Below are 14,996 nucleotides of genomic sequence, written 5' to 3' on the forward strand. Positions count from 1 at the left end.
TTCTTCGTTTTTTTTAATTGAAGGAACACAGTACAACAAATAATAGATCATGACATCCCATGAATATAATAGGAATCATCTTACTCATCATACATAATGAAAAACAAGAACAGTGAATTATTTTTTTTATGTCAGTGCAACATAAAGTACTTTTTAAAAATATATATCCTTCCTTCTTTATGTGTTTCTGCTTAATGGATGGTAAAATATCTTAATTGTTTTTATTTGTTTATTTGCTTTTTATTCATTTGGAATTTTTAGTTGTGTTTTAAATTGTGTTATTAAAATGTTATTTTAACCCCACTGCTACCTTGGAAGGTAGGCGCTATTATTATTTCCCTTTGAAAGATGAAACAATAGAAAAATTAGTTGTGTTTAAGAAATAGCAAGAAAGCTAATTTGTCTGGGTTGGAGGGTGCTAGAAGGAGGATTCATGTAAAATAAGTTTAAAAAGGTAAGTTTAGGCCAGATTATGAAGGCTTTCCAGTGGCATGAGTGTTTGTCTTAGATACTAGAGATAATGGGGAATTGTGGGATTTATTTAGTAGAGTGTGACAGACCAAGTATGTTCTTTAGTAAAATTATTTAAGCAGATTGTGAATGATGGAGAAATTTGAGGTAGGTAGGACTACCAGACAAGAGTGGATGTGGTCCTGAACCATGGTGGTATCTGAGTGGAAAGAGTGAGGTGCTTATGAAATATGTGATAGAGATTTTTTAAAAATACAATAAAGTGAGTGAAAGGCAGGAGTCTAGGATGACAGGTTGTAAATCTGGGTGACATGAAGGATGATGGTGCCATTGGTAAAAATAGAAAAGTTTAGAAAAGGCCTGAGCTTGAAGTGAAATGTAATGTCATACAATGTATTATCATGTCATGTAATATGTGATCCAGATCAGAAGCCGTCCAAAGCTGTTGATGTGAGCAGGAAGGACTCATGGATAGGCCCACTGCACCAGAACTTGGGGGGCATCCTTTGTCACAATTCTTAAGTGATCCGGTGTAGAGAAGAGTGGTTATCTTGGGGCAGTGGATGAATTTTCCTTCCCAGTTCTTTAGAGATATCCTGTTGATAAATACTCTAAAGGGCCATTTCAATGAATATAGACTAGATTTTGGCAGGGTCGTAATGAATGAAAGGCAAGTATACTTGTATTGGAAATCAAGTCATGACTGTCATAAAAGGCTGTGGCACTTTTGAGACCATTACACAGGTATTATTATTATTATCCCCATTTTACAGATGAGGAAATTGAGGTTGAGAGAAGTTGAGGGACTATCCCAAGATTACAAAGGTAGAGTCAAAAATGACACTTTAACCTCTTTTCTGATTCTAAACTTACCACTTTGGCAGGAAATACAGAATTAGTAATTTTAACTGTAAATGTGAATGGGATGAACTTTCCCATCAAACGGAAATGGATAGCAGACTGGATCAAAAACAAAAACCCTACAATATGTTGTTTACAGGAAACACACTTAAAGCAGGGAGATACATACAGAGTAAAGGTAAAAGGTTAGAGCAGAATCTATTATGCTTCAGCTTTAGCCAAAAAAGCAGGGGTAGCCATCCTTATCTCAGATCAAGCAAAAGCAGAAATTGATGTAATTAAAAGAGATAAGGAAGGAAACTTTATCCTGCTAAAAGGTAGCATAAACAATGAAGCCATATCAATACTAAACATACATGCACCAAGTGGTATAGCATCTAACTTTCCAAAGGAAAAGTTAAGAGAGTTGCAAGAAGAAATAGACAGCAAAATTATAATAGTGGGAGATCTCAACCTTGCTCTCTCAGATTTAGACAAATCAAACCACAAAACAAATAAGAAATAAATTAAAAAGGTAAATAGAACATTAGAAAAACTAGGTATGATAGACCTTTGGAGAAAACTGAATGGCGATAGAAAGGAATATACTTTCTTCTCAGCAGTTCATGGAATCCTATACAAAAATTGACCATATATTAGGACATAAAGATCTCAAAATTAAATGCAGGAAGGCAGAAATAATAAATGCCTTCTTCTCAGATCACAATGCAATAAAAACTACATTCAATAAGAAGTTAGGGGTAAATAGACCAAAAAGTAATTGGAAACTGAATACTATCATCTTAAAGAATGACTGGATGAAATAGCAAATTATAGAAACAATAATAATTTCACCCAAGATAATGGCATGATGAGACATCATACCAAAATCTGTGGGATGCAGCTAAAGCAGTAATAAGGGGAAATTTTATATCTTTAGAGGCTTATTTGAACAAAATAGAGAAAGAGAAAATTAATGAATTGGGCCTGCAACTTAAAAAGCTAGAAAAGGAACAAATTAAAAACCCCCAACCAAAAACTAAACTTGAAATACTAAAATTAAAAGGAGAAATCAATAATATTGGAAGTAAAAAAAACTATTGAATTAATACATAAAACCAAGAGTTGGTTTTATGAAAAAGCCAATAAAATAGACAAACCTTTGGTAAATCTGATCAGAAAAAGGAAAGAGGAAAATCAATTTGTTAGTCTTACAAATGAAAAGGGGGATCTTTCCACCAATGAAGAGGAAATTAGAGAAATAATAAAGAGTTACTTTGCCCAACTTTATGCCAATAAATTTGATAACTTAAGTGAAATGGTTGACTTCCTCCAAAAATATAGGCTTCCTAGATTAACAGAGGAGGAGATAAATTGCTTAAATAGTTCCATTTCAGAAAAAGAAATAGAACAAGCTATTAATCAACTCCCCAGGAAAAAATCCCCAGGACCAGATGGATTTACATGTGAATTCTACCAAACATTTAAAAAACAATTAGCCCCAATGTTATATAAACTATTTGAAAAAATAGGGGATGAAGGAGTCCTACCAAACTCCTTTTATGACACAGACATGGTACTGATACCTAAACCAGGTAGATCGAAAACTGAGAAAGAAAACTATAGACCAATTTCCTTAATGAATATTGATGCTAAAATCTTAAATAAGATATTAGCAAAAAGACTTCAGAAAATCATCCCCAGGATAATACACTATGATCAAGTAGGATTTATACCAGGAATGCAGGGCTGGTATAATATTAGGAAAACTATTAGTATAATTGACCATATTAATAATCAAATTAATAAAAACCATATGATCATCTCAATAGATGCAGAAAAAGCATTTGATAAAATCCAACATCCATTCCTACTAAAAACATTTGAGAGTATAGGAATAAATGGACTATTCCTTAGAATAATAAGGAGCATATATTTCGACCATCAGTAAGCATAATATGCAATAGAAATAAACTGCAACCTTTCCCAGTAAGATCAGGAGTGAAACAAGGTTGCCCACTATCACCATTACTATTCAATATTGTATTGGAAATGCTAGCCTCGGCAATAAGAGTTGAGAAAGATTAAAGGAATAAGAATAGGTAATGAGAAAATCAAACTGTCACTCTTTGCAGATGATATGATGGTATACTTAGAAAACCCCAGAGATTCTAATAAAAAGTTATTAGAAATAATTTACAACTTTAGCAAAGTTGCTGGATACAAAATAAATCCACATAAATCCTCAGCATTTTTATACATCACCAACAAAATGCAAGGGCAAGAGATGCAAAGAGAAATTCCATCCCAAACAAATGTTGAGAGTATAAAATATTTGGGAATCCATCTACCAAAGAAAAATCAGGAATTATATGAGCAAAATTACAAAACACTTGCCACAAAAATAAAGTCAGATTTAAATAATTGGAAAGACATTCAGTGCTCTTGGATAGGCCAAGAGAATATAATAAAGAGGACAATACTCCCCAAACTAATCTATTTATTTAGTACTATGCCAATCAGACTCCCAAGGAACTATTTTAATGACCTAGAAAAAATAACAATAAAATTCATATGGAAGAATAAAAGGTCGAGAATTTCAAGGGAACTAATGAAAAAAAAAAGTCAGATGAAGGTGGTCTAGATGTGCTTGATCTAAAGCTATATTATATAGCAGCAGTCACCAAAACCATTTGGTATTGGCTAAGAAATAGACCAGTCAATCAGTGGAACAGATTAGGTACAAAGGACAAAAAAGGGTACATCTATAGCAATCTAGTGTTTGACAAACACAAAGATCCCAACATTTGGGATAAAAATTCATTATTTGAAAAAAAAACTGTTGGGAAAACTGGAAATTAGTGTGGCAGAAATTAGATATGGATTCACACTTAACACCATATACCAAGATAAGATCAAAATGGTCCATGATTTAGGCATAAAAAATGAGATAATAAATAGATTAGAGGAACAGAGGATAATCTACCTCTCAGACCTGTGGAGGAGGAAGAAATTTATGACCAGAGGAGAACTAGAGATCATTATTGATCACAAAATAGAAGATTTTGATTACATCGAACTAAAAAGTTTCTGTACAAACAATACTTAGAAGGGAAGTAACAAATTGGGAAAATATTTTTACAGTTAAAGGTTCTGATAAAGGTCTCATTTCCAAAATATATAGAGAACTGACCCTAATTTATAAGAAATCAAACCATTCTCCAATTGATAAATGGTCAAAGGATATGAACAGACAATTCTCAGATGATGAAATTGAAACTATATCCACTCATATGAAAGAGTGTTCCAAATCACTACTGATCAGAGAAATGCAAATTAAGACAACTTTGAGATACCACTACACACCTGTTAGATTGGCTAAAATGACAGGAACAAATAATGATGAATGTTGGAGGGGATGTGGGAAAACTGGGACACTAATACATTGTTGATGGAGTTGTGAAAGAATCCAACCATTCTGGAGAGCAATTTGGAGCTATGCCCAAAAAGTTATCAAACTGTGTATACCCTTTGATCCAGCAGTGCTGCTATTGGGTTTATATCCCAAAAAAATACTAAAGAGGAGAAAGGGACCTGTATGTGCCAAAATGTTTGTGACAGCTCTTTTTGTTGTAGCTAGAAACTGGAAGATGAATGGATGTCCATCAATTGGAGAATGGTTGGGAATTATGGAATATTATTGCTCTGTAAGAAATGACCAGCAGGATGAATTCAGAAAGGTTTGGAGAGACTTACATGAACTGATGCTGAGTGAAATGAGCAGAACCAGAAGATCACTATACATTTCAACAACAATACTGTATGAAGATGTATTATGATAGAAGTGAATATTTTCAATATAAAGAAGATCCAACTCACTTCCAGTTGATCAATGATGGACAGAAACAGCTATACCCAGAGAAGGAACACTGGGAAGTGAATGTAAATTGTTAGCACTACTGTCTATCTACCCAGGTTACTTATACCTTCGGAATCCAATACTTAATGTGCAACAAGAAAATTGGATTTACACACGTATATTGTATCTAAGTTATACTGTAACACATGTAAAATGAATGGGATAGCCTATCATCTAGGGGAGGGAGTAGAGGGAAGGAGGGGAAAATTTGGAAAAATGAATACAAGGGATAATGTTATTTAAAAAATTACTCATGCATATATACTGTCAAAAAATTTTATAATTATAAAATTAAAAAAATAAACAAATTTTAAAAAAGATAATATCTAGGAAAGATTCTCCCCACTAAAAAATAAATAAATAAACTTACCACTTTACTACACCTTAATGATGGCAACTAATGATGAAAAGGGAGACTTTTTCTAAGTTTTTCATGATGCCATTAAAAGTTCTGCAATCATTATTTCCATATAGCTATCCTTCAGTCCTTTTGCTAATCCTAATAGTATATTTTAATATAATATATAAAAAACATAATAGTATAACAGTACAGTTATTATTTTTCATCATCATTAATGATAATGAGAGATAGCATTTATATAATACTTTAAGGTTTGCAAAATGCTTAATAAATATTATGTTATTTTAACCCCACTGCTACCTTGGAAGATAGGTGCTATTATTATTCCCCTTTGAAAGATGAAACAATTGAAAAAGAGAAAGATTAGCTTACCCAAAATCCTACAGTCATTAAATGTCTATATTTGAACTTGAGTCTTCTTGATCTCAAATTCAGCTTTTTATTCATTTTGCCACAAAATGAAGGACCAGGGCCTATTCTAGATAAAACTGTGGCACAAACTGGCTTATATTTTCCCCTCCACCCTTTTTTTCTCCATCTTTGCTTTGTATTCTTCATCTTTCAACTATCCCCAGATTCTTGAGCCCTTCATTGTAAAGTTTCCAGGCAAAGACTATACAAGTCTGCCATTTCTGGCCAAGAGTCCGTGGTACAGATATTTCCTGATCTCTCTTCTTCCCCATTTCCAAAAAAAAAATATATCCATCCTCTTAGGATTGTTCTCAATCTTATAAATCAACCATTATTTGTCATTTTGTGGTAGAAAGACTCAAATGGCAGGAAACTTGGCTTACTAGTTCTGAAAATGGAAAATTACTTTATTTGTAGTTAGAACAAATAGGTTCAAATCTGAACCCTACCACTTACTAGCTAGGGAAATTGAGCATTCTACAACCCAGGGTCCTCATCTATAAAAGTATCTGTAGCTCCAAGGGTTGTCCAAAAGGAATGATCATTGGGCTTCTTCCCTTGTGTGGCTTTCAGGATCAAGCCACGTGACACCAGGACAAGAGACTGAGGTTCTTAGTGTCCTAATTATTCTCCCTTTAGAGGCCTAAGATTTGGCAAAGAAAATGAAGGATTAGATCAAAGCTGAAGAGAAGAACAAAGAGACCATCATCATTTCTCAGAAAAAAAAAAGTCCTCAGGATATTTCCCAAGCTGGGAAAAGAGGAAATGTGAATCACAACTCAGATTCACCACATTATCATAATGCCTCCAATCTAAAGTCCAAGTATATTGTTAATTATAATTCACATTTTTACATATTTATTTCTAAAGCCCTTCCCTTCCCTATAAAGACTTTATAAGGAGAGGGAGAGTGTAGTTTAGAAGCTAGGATGTTCAACAAGGGATCAGAAAGACCTCCATCTTATACATTTATATGGAGACAGGTAGATGACAAAGAGGGTATAGCACTGGGCTTGAAATCAGGAAGACTCATCTTCAGGAGTTCAAATTTTCAGGAGTTACTACCTGTGTGACTCTGAACAAATCACTTAATCCTGTTTACCTCAGTTTCCTTTTCTGTAAAAAGGAGGTGAAGAAAGAAATGACAAACCACTCTAGTTTGCCAAGAAAACTTCAAATGGGGTCACAGAGAGTTGGATATGCTTGAATAACTGGATATGAACATCATTTATGTGATCCTCTGCAGCTCACATATTTCTGTTTAGGCAGGGAGAGTACCTTCATCTCTAACCACTCTTATCTTTCAGTTCTTTTCTTGAAGTTGTCTAGCCCATTCAGATGTCAGCTACTTGAGAGCAAGAACTGTCTCCTTTTATTTCTATTCCTAGCACTTAGCACAATGTCTGGTACATAGAAAGTGCTTAGTAGTTGTTTCTCATTCAGTTTCCTCATCTATCAAATAAAAGGGCTGTACACTAACAGCCTCCAAAGCCCCTCCAGTTTTAAATCTGTAATCATAAAAGGATTGTTGCTTCTATTTTTGTGAATGAGTATACCAAAACACCCAGAGGCTCTGATGCAAAATCCCAAATCCTGCCTGATACCTTGGCACAAAGTACATCTGAAAAGCAGGACTCAATCCCAGATTCAATGATACCATGTCATGTAACCGTTCCACTGCATCATGCTCTTTCTCTCCATTAAAGACCAGTAGGTTCATACAACTCTCAGATTGGCTAAGAAGACAATGATGAAGTTGGAGGGGATGTGGGAAACCTGGAAATACATTGTTGGTGGAGTTGTGGACTGATCAACCACTCTGGAGAGCAATATGGAACTATGCCCCAAAAGTTATCAAACCGTATATTCTCTTTGATGCAGCAGTGCTACTACTGGGCTTATATCCAAAAGAAATCTTAAAGAAGGGAAAGGGACTCATATGTGGAAAAAAAAAAAAACAGCCCTTTTTGTAGTGGCAAGAAACTGGAAATTGAGTGGATACCTATCAACTGGAGAATGGCTAAATAAGTTATGTATATGAATGCTATGGAATATTATTGTTCTGTAAGAAATGACCATCAGGATGATTTCAGAGATGCTTAGAGAGACCTACATGAACTTACTGAGTGAAGTGAGATCATTGTACATGGCAATAACAATATGACCTTTCCATTATTTGAAGGCTGCCATCTCTTAAGTCTAAAGTTCCAGTAGCCTCCCAATGACCATAAGTCAAGCTTTCTGTAGTTGAGGATCCTTCTTGTAATTCAGGTTGACCTAGTTAGGTTCCATTTGGCATTTTGATTTTATGATTTCTTGATTTAATCTCCTCTAGTCTTTCAGGGAATGTTGCCCAGAGGGTCAGAAACATCTCCCATCTCCCCAGAAGGTATGTTGTCTCCAGATGCAAGGAGCATCTTTCCCATTCAGGTATTTATTGTTCTTTTTCAGTGTCATCCCAGCGGCTGTCTCATTGACCTTTGCCTGCAAATGAGCGTCATCATGGTTTTAAAGCAGACATGGAACAACTTTATGGAATTGGGATACCCGTAAGCATATTTGTTCTTCTTGAAGTATCACCTTATATTCTCAATTTAAGGCAGGCAATTTTCCCTAAAGTCAAACACTTTTAAGAAAGAGGGTCTCCTTAGTCTTCAATGAACCCAATGGATCTGACCTTGCAAGGGCTTCTCAGGGAAAAAAAATGAATATCTCTTTCATCCCTACATGAAAACAAACAGGATCAGACCTGGAGATACATTTGGGAGATACATTTATTTTCACAAAAGAAAGATTAATGAGGAAATGTGGTTTCCCATTGATTTCTGTTTTTATCCATTCCCTTAGATTGTAATTTGGGTGCTAACATGGCAATATTTTAATGAACCAAATCATGTTCCATCCATTAAAAATAAATTCTTTCAACATACATTAAACTTGTATTATAGGAGCTTCATGGACCAATTGATCAAAGTTCCCTGAACCGGGTTTTAGAGGGTAGTTGAACTGAGGAACACAAAGTCCTGTTAGTACTTGATATAAAAAAAATTTAAGCAGGCCCATCAAACAATATTTGGATTCCTTTCCCTTATTTCCTCAACTGCTATGTTGTCTGTAATGCAGGAGAAATAGCATATTCTCTACCATCAGAAAATCTGATACTATAGTACAGTTTGACTTTGGGCAAGTCACCTAATAGGATTATGCTTCAGTTTCCTCATTTGTAAAATGAGAGGTTTGAACTGACCTGAGGTTCCTTCCAATTCTACATCAGAGATTCTATGAATTCAGTCCTACTCAGTAATTATTTATTAAGTGCCCTGGATAAGGGAGTACGCATTCACATTCGTAGGATGAAAAAGTCCCTGTTCTCAAAGACCTTCTCTTTTTGGAGAGATGTGGGAAGAGCAGGGTTGAGATATAACACATTAATGGGTAACTATAACATGTGTCAATATGTCTAGCAAGAATATTAAAGGCCCTCCTTATTAAAAATTCACTCTAAAGTAGGCCATGGAGTACCACAAACTCAGTTCATCATAGAAACATATTTTAATGGCATGAAGATCAGTGGAAGAACCCAAAGGGTGTGAAGGGAACTTGATTCAGATGGAGAAGGCAGACTCCCAGGGAAACCTGAATCAGAATTGGGATGATGACCTCAGAGGTAACCGCCAGGACTGGGATCTAGAACACTGGGGCCGACTTCCATCAGGAATATGGACAGATCTGGAATCACATATCCTAGAACGCTGTCCCAAGCTGAATAATTACTTAGACATGATTTCTAGAGTCTCATGGTATTCTCTTGTAGATTATTCCATAACTGGTGGACCCAACACAAGATTAAACGGAATGAGCAGGTGATGAAGTTACCACAGTGGGAAAAAGATTGGAATCTACAGCCCATGAATCTCCATGGATTGATAGATGAGTACTTGGAAATGGGTAAGGATGTATACAAAGGGTATCAAGATGGGAGACATTCAGCATCAGATTAGGAGGAGAATATGGGACTATCTGAAAGCATATTATTTAATAATGGAGCCATTACTTATTTTGCACACTAGTTCTGTTAGGTCACAGAAGGATCAGGGGTGTCAAACATTTGCTTGTTCCTTTGAAATATTCTGAAATTCTGGTCCTTTTGAGTTTTTGCAGGCTGAGATTACATTGAGAGACAGCTTGTCACAGTGGATAGTGGGCTGAACTGGAAGCCAGGAAGATCTCAATTTAAGGTCCACTCTTGGAACATGTGATCTTGAACTGAATCTCTCTGTTGTGCTCTGAACAACTTTGTCAGAGAAGGAGAAAAGATGCCAGCCTGCACTGGTATAAGGAGTGTCCCCTACTACTGAAATGACAAGGCCTGTCTCTACCTCTGAAACTCTCCTTACAATAGAATTTGTTTTTGTTTTAACTGTTGCATGCTATTGTTATTTTATGTGGAGTACAATGGAAAGAATACTGGTTTTGGGGGGGGCAGCTAGGTGGCGCAGTGGATAGAGCACCAGCCTTGAATTCAGGAGGACCCGAGTTCAAATCTGGTCTCAGACACTTAACACTTCCTAGCTGTGTGACCCTGGGCAAGTCACTTAACTCCAGCCTCAGGGGAAAAAAAAAAAAAAAGAATACTGGTTTTGAAACCAGAGGACCAGGATTCCAAACTAGCCATATGCTGGTTGAGTGGCCTTAGTCAAGTCATTTTAAGCCTTTGCATCTTAATTTTAATCCTCATAAAATGAGAGTATTGAACTAGGTAACAATCTAAGGGTGGCTCCTTAGGGATGTCATGGTCCCCTAAAACCTATCTTTCATATAGTCCCATCTGTCCCTAATCCCTACTCATCCAACTGTTTTTTTTTCCTTTTTTTTAAATCTTGGGATGATAACCATGTCTCAAGCTTTTAATCAATGTAATTATAAGGCAACCATTTAACCTTCTTCAACCTAGTTTACTTATCAGAAAATCAAAAGGGTTGAATTAGACTATGGTGGTTGTTCAGCCATTTTTCAGTTGTGTCCAACTATTCATGATTCCATATGGGGTAGAGATGCTAGAGTAGTTTTCTATTTCCTTCTCCAGCTCATTTTACAAAGGGAACAGAGGAAAACTGGATCAAGTGATATTCCCAGTGTCACACAATTATTACATATCTGAAATTGGATATATGAGTCTTCCTGACTCCAGGTCCAACAGTAGCCAATGCAACATTTAGTTGCTCCTAGAACCAGACTAGTAATTCCTAATCAATTTTTTAGAAGAAGGATTCCTTTTTGTTTTTTTAATTAGGTAAACTCTCCACAAGATAATTGTGTTTTTAACATATGTTGATTAATAATAATAAAAATTATTTTTAAACTATCAAGAAATTAGTAACAAGTTAATTTGTATTTATTTATTAATCACATAATTATATTGTAGGTTCATTACATTATGGTACATATATTACATCTATCACAGTTATTAGTTGTTATCACATCTATGAATATTTATTTATTACATACATATACTTACCTAAAGAAATCAATATGATTATACAAGAAGCAAACTGGCAGAATAGATTGCTTGTTGTTCTTTGATCTCTAAGAGGTCCAAAGTGATGCCATTATGTTAGTCAAGGTACACTGTGTCCAACTGTGACTGATCATACCAATGCTCTTCCACAGGTCACACACAAATAATCCACATGAATGTTAGGGGAAGATTTTCTGAATGTCTGCATCTATCATTTCTTTTGAGCTACTGCAATTCTGCTTTATTCATAGAGCACAGCACCTTCTCTGATGAAGGTGGCCCTCCCATGTTACACAATCTGCTCCAAACTTCTTAAGAGTTTTTGAGAGTATCTTTGTATTGCTTTTTCTGACCATGTGGGTCACCAGGTGAGATTTACAATGTATGAGGTGTTCATTGATCATACAAAAGATAACCGAAATTTTCTGGATTATATAGCAAGAGGAGGTTATCCCTTAGGAATTCAACAATGGCTCAGCTTCTCTATATGTCTCTATAAAGGCAAAGGGAATAGATTGCCTTGTGGCAATTAAGGCAGGGAGAAGGGGAGTGGGGAGGTCTCTCTATTAGTTATTGCTTACAAGATTCTTGCTGGTCTTCCTAGATAGTCTGATCCTTCACCTGGCAGAATAGATGGAGAAGTCAAGAAGACTTTGTTTTAAATTCTTTCTTTCTCCTACACTACTTTTGTGACCATGGGCCCTTCTTGGCCCATTTAACCTCCTAAGCTATGATTTTACTTTACAGCTGAATGTCAAATGAATGAATGAATGAATGAAAAGTATTTATTAAGTGCTTAATATGTACAAAACACTCTGTTAATCCCTCAGGATTCAAATAGAAAAAGAGGAGAGTTGCTGTACTCAAGGAGCTCAGACAGAGTCTGATGGGGAAAAGGACACATACATTTTGTATTATGCAGAAAGAAATTGATATTTGGAATTATTTTCATTAGTAAAATATTAGATAAATAGGTAGTTCAATACACATATACACACAAATATACGTACATGAATATTCATAAACACATACATATGTACATATTTATGTTCATCAGAGATCTGCTCCATAAAACTTGAGTAGAAACTATGTTTATTATGAGAGAAATGAACGTGCATGTGGAACTCTTTATACTAAGTACAAAGGAGTCCTTAATATAGACAGAACACATATATGTATAAGAAGACATATCTATATGCATAAATATATGTGTATATAAATATATGTATACATATATAGATAGATCTATGCCTGAATATATATATATATATATATGCACCTTGTTTGTAAATATCACTATGTATGTCCATAAATAGACATACATGAATATGTTCACCTGCATTGCTTTTTATATGCATATCCATCTAGATGATGTCAATGTAGTGCTGAGCCATGCTCCACTTTTTGTTGGAGGTAAAGTGGCAAAGCTAGGTGCATCTGAGTATCTGTGGGCCCTCTGCAGGTAATAGCCAAAATGACAAAGCTAGGTGCAGCTGAGTATCTGTGGGCCCTCTGCAGGTAATAGCCCAAATGACAAAGCTAGGTGCATCTGAGTATCTGTGAGCCCTCTGCAATAAGTATATAATCTCTGAGAGATCCTTAATCCATGGTTTGAGAAGCATGTTCTGAGACAGTATCTAAGATCTTTTCTCCCTGTAGTGCTTAAGCTATGTCAGACTGATTCCATCTATTTATTTTCCACAGCTCTCCCTGATCTGATCCTGTTTTTCTTCATTACAGTTTTACAGTTTGGATTTGTCACCATCTTTGTGGCAGCTTTCCCTCTGGCCCCACTCTTGGCCTTGATGAACAACATCATTGAAATCCGCCTGGATGCCTACAAATTTGTCACTCAGTGGAGAAGACCTTTGCCTGCAAGGGCAACCAACATAGGTGAGTGTGTTTGCTTAGACACTGCTCTGTTGATGACACAAACCTTCACCCATATCTCAACAAATCACTATTGACTTGGGGCGCCCAAGCATGGAAAGAAAGAAGGTATGATCGTAATCACTGGTAAACAGCTAATAGAGTCTCCCAACCGAATGGGTACTGCCCATGTTAAAATTTTCCTTTTGCAGAATCTGCTAAGTTGCTCTTGTCTCTCCCAGCCTTTGACTTTGATGTGTCAAAAAGGGAAAGATTCCCTCAATTGTGTCCAAGCATTTGTTGTTCATGAGCAGAGTTAAATTTGTAAATAACTAATGGTATCAAATTACAATAATAATAATAAATAGAGATGTCAAAATCATATAAATACTTTAGAAAGAAGTAGACATTCCTTCAAAGAGCATTTACACATCATTGAATGTGTTGAGTGTTACTGGCAGTTCCTTAAGTATAACCCTGGGTATCACTGAAAATATTTTATCTCTCTGCCTGGAGGTTACATCTGCCTAACAGATATGTTCCAAGAGTGGAATTTAAAAGCCCTCCATGGACAACACCTTGTCGACTCAACTGACAATATATGGAACAAATAGCAGAGTTGTTTTTTTCCAGTAGAGAGGGGATTTTTTTTTAAAGAAAATTCAGGCCATTTTAAATTTAAAAGGGTTATGCTTAAGGAATCTGGGTTTATTGATTAACACAGTTAATAAAAGAAAATGGCAGAAACAGCCCTACACACCATCACAGGATGGAAACATTTAGCACCTACTAAATACCTAGCAAGATATAAACTAGTAACTGGAATTACATATCACAGCAAACTAACAGACAAAAAAAAAAAATCCTTATGCTACCTATACAAACCCCAAACTCTCCATGAGAATGCAATAAATAGACTATATCAGAATTACAATATTATCTCAGAAAAAAATTAGTTACCTACAGCTATCTGACCCTGATCCATAAAATTACAATATTATCACAGAAAAAAAAATAGTTACCTACAATTATCTGACCCTGATCCATAGAAAAAAGGTTTTTTGTTGATGCTTGTTTCTCGGTAGAATAGGCAAGTTATTTTGATATGCCTTCATACCATATATTCACAATCTCTAAACTACATAAAATGTAAAAGTTTAAAAACATTGAGACCTAATTGAAAAAATAGGAACAGAATGATGTCACTTCAGTCATCTAGTCTCCTACAGAAGTAGTCTCAGAGGTATTTTTAAGGAGGTTGCAAAAGATGAGCTTGCTTCCCATTGGAGGAATTATGTTCTGTTAGAATAACTAGTTATTCTATATGCCTTGTGAGGATTAGTTATATCTGAATTACATAAAAAAGATGAAAAATGAAATTATAATAATCACAATAGCAGGTCACATTTTCATAGGACTTGTAAAAGTTTAGAAATGTCCTTCCTTAGGTACTGAAAGCATTCTCATCCTTGCTTATCTCATGGAATAAGGTTCATTTCCTGACTGTATTAACACTACTTGTGTGATGTCAGGCAAAACACTTATAATTTCTAGAACTCACTTACATCAACTAACTTGAATGGATTGGACAATTGGACAATCCTTTA

At 35.3% G+C, this 14,996-nt stretch overlaps 1 protein-coding gene across 6 annotated transcripts in view; it reads left to right on the top strand.

The window, feature by feature from the left end:
• The window catches only part of ANO3 (anoctamin 3), a 555,530-nt gene that overhangs the window by 524,617 nt on the left and 15,917 nt on the right, over positions 1-14,996 (top strand). For all 6 annotated transcript variants that reach the window (XM_074275261.1, XM_074275262.1, XM_074275266.1 and 3 more), the window contains 3 exons: positions 8,454-8,551; positions 9,817-9,950; positions 13,261-13,413. In XM_074275261.1, coding sequence (XP_074131362.1) covers positions 8,454-8,551; positions 9,817-9,950; positions 13,261-13,413 — 385 coding nt within the window. The remainder of the gene's footprint in view (positions 1-8,453; positions 8,552-9,816; positions 9,951-13,260; positions 13,414-14,996) is intronic.

Source organism: Sminthopsis crassicaudata, chromosome 6 (genome assembly GCF_048593235.1).
Source record: "Sminthopsis crassicaudata isolate SCR6 chromosome 6, ASM4859323v1, whole genome shotgun sequence".
NCBI lineage: Eukaryota > Metazoa > Chordata > Mammalia > Dasyuromorphia > Dasyuridae > Sminthopsis > Sminthopsis crassicaudata.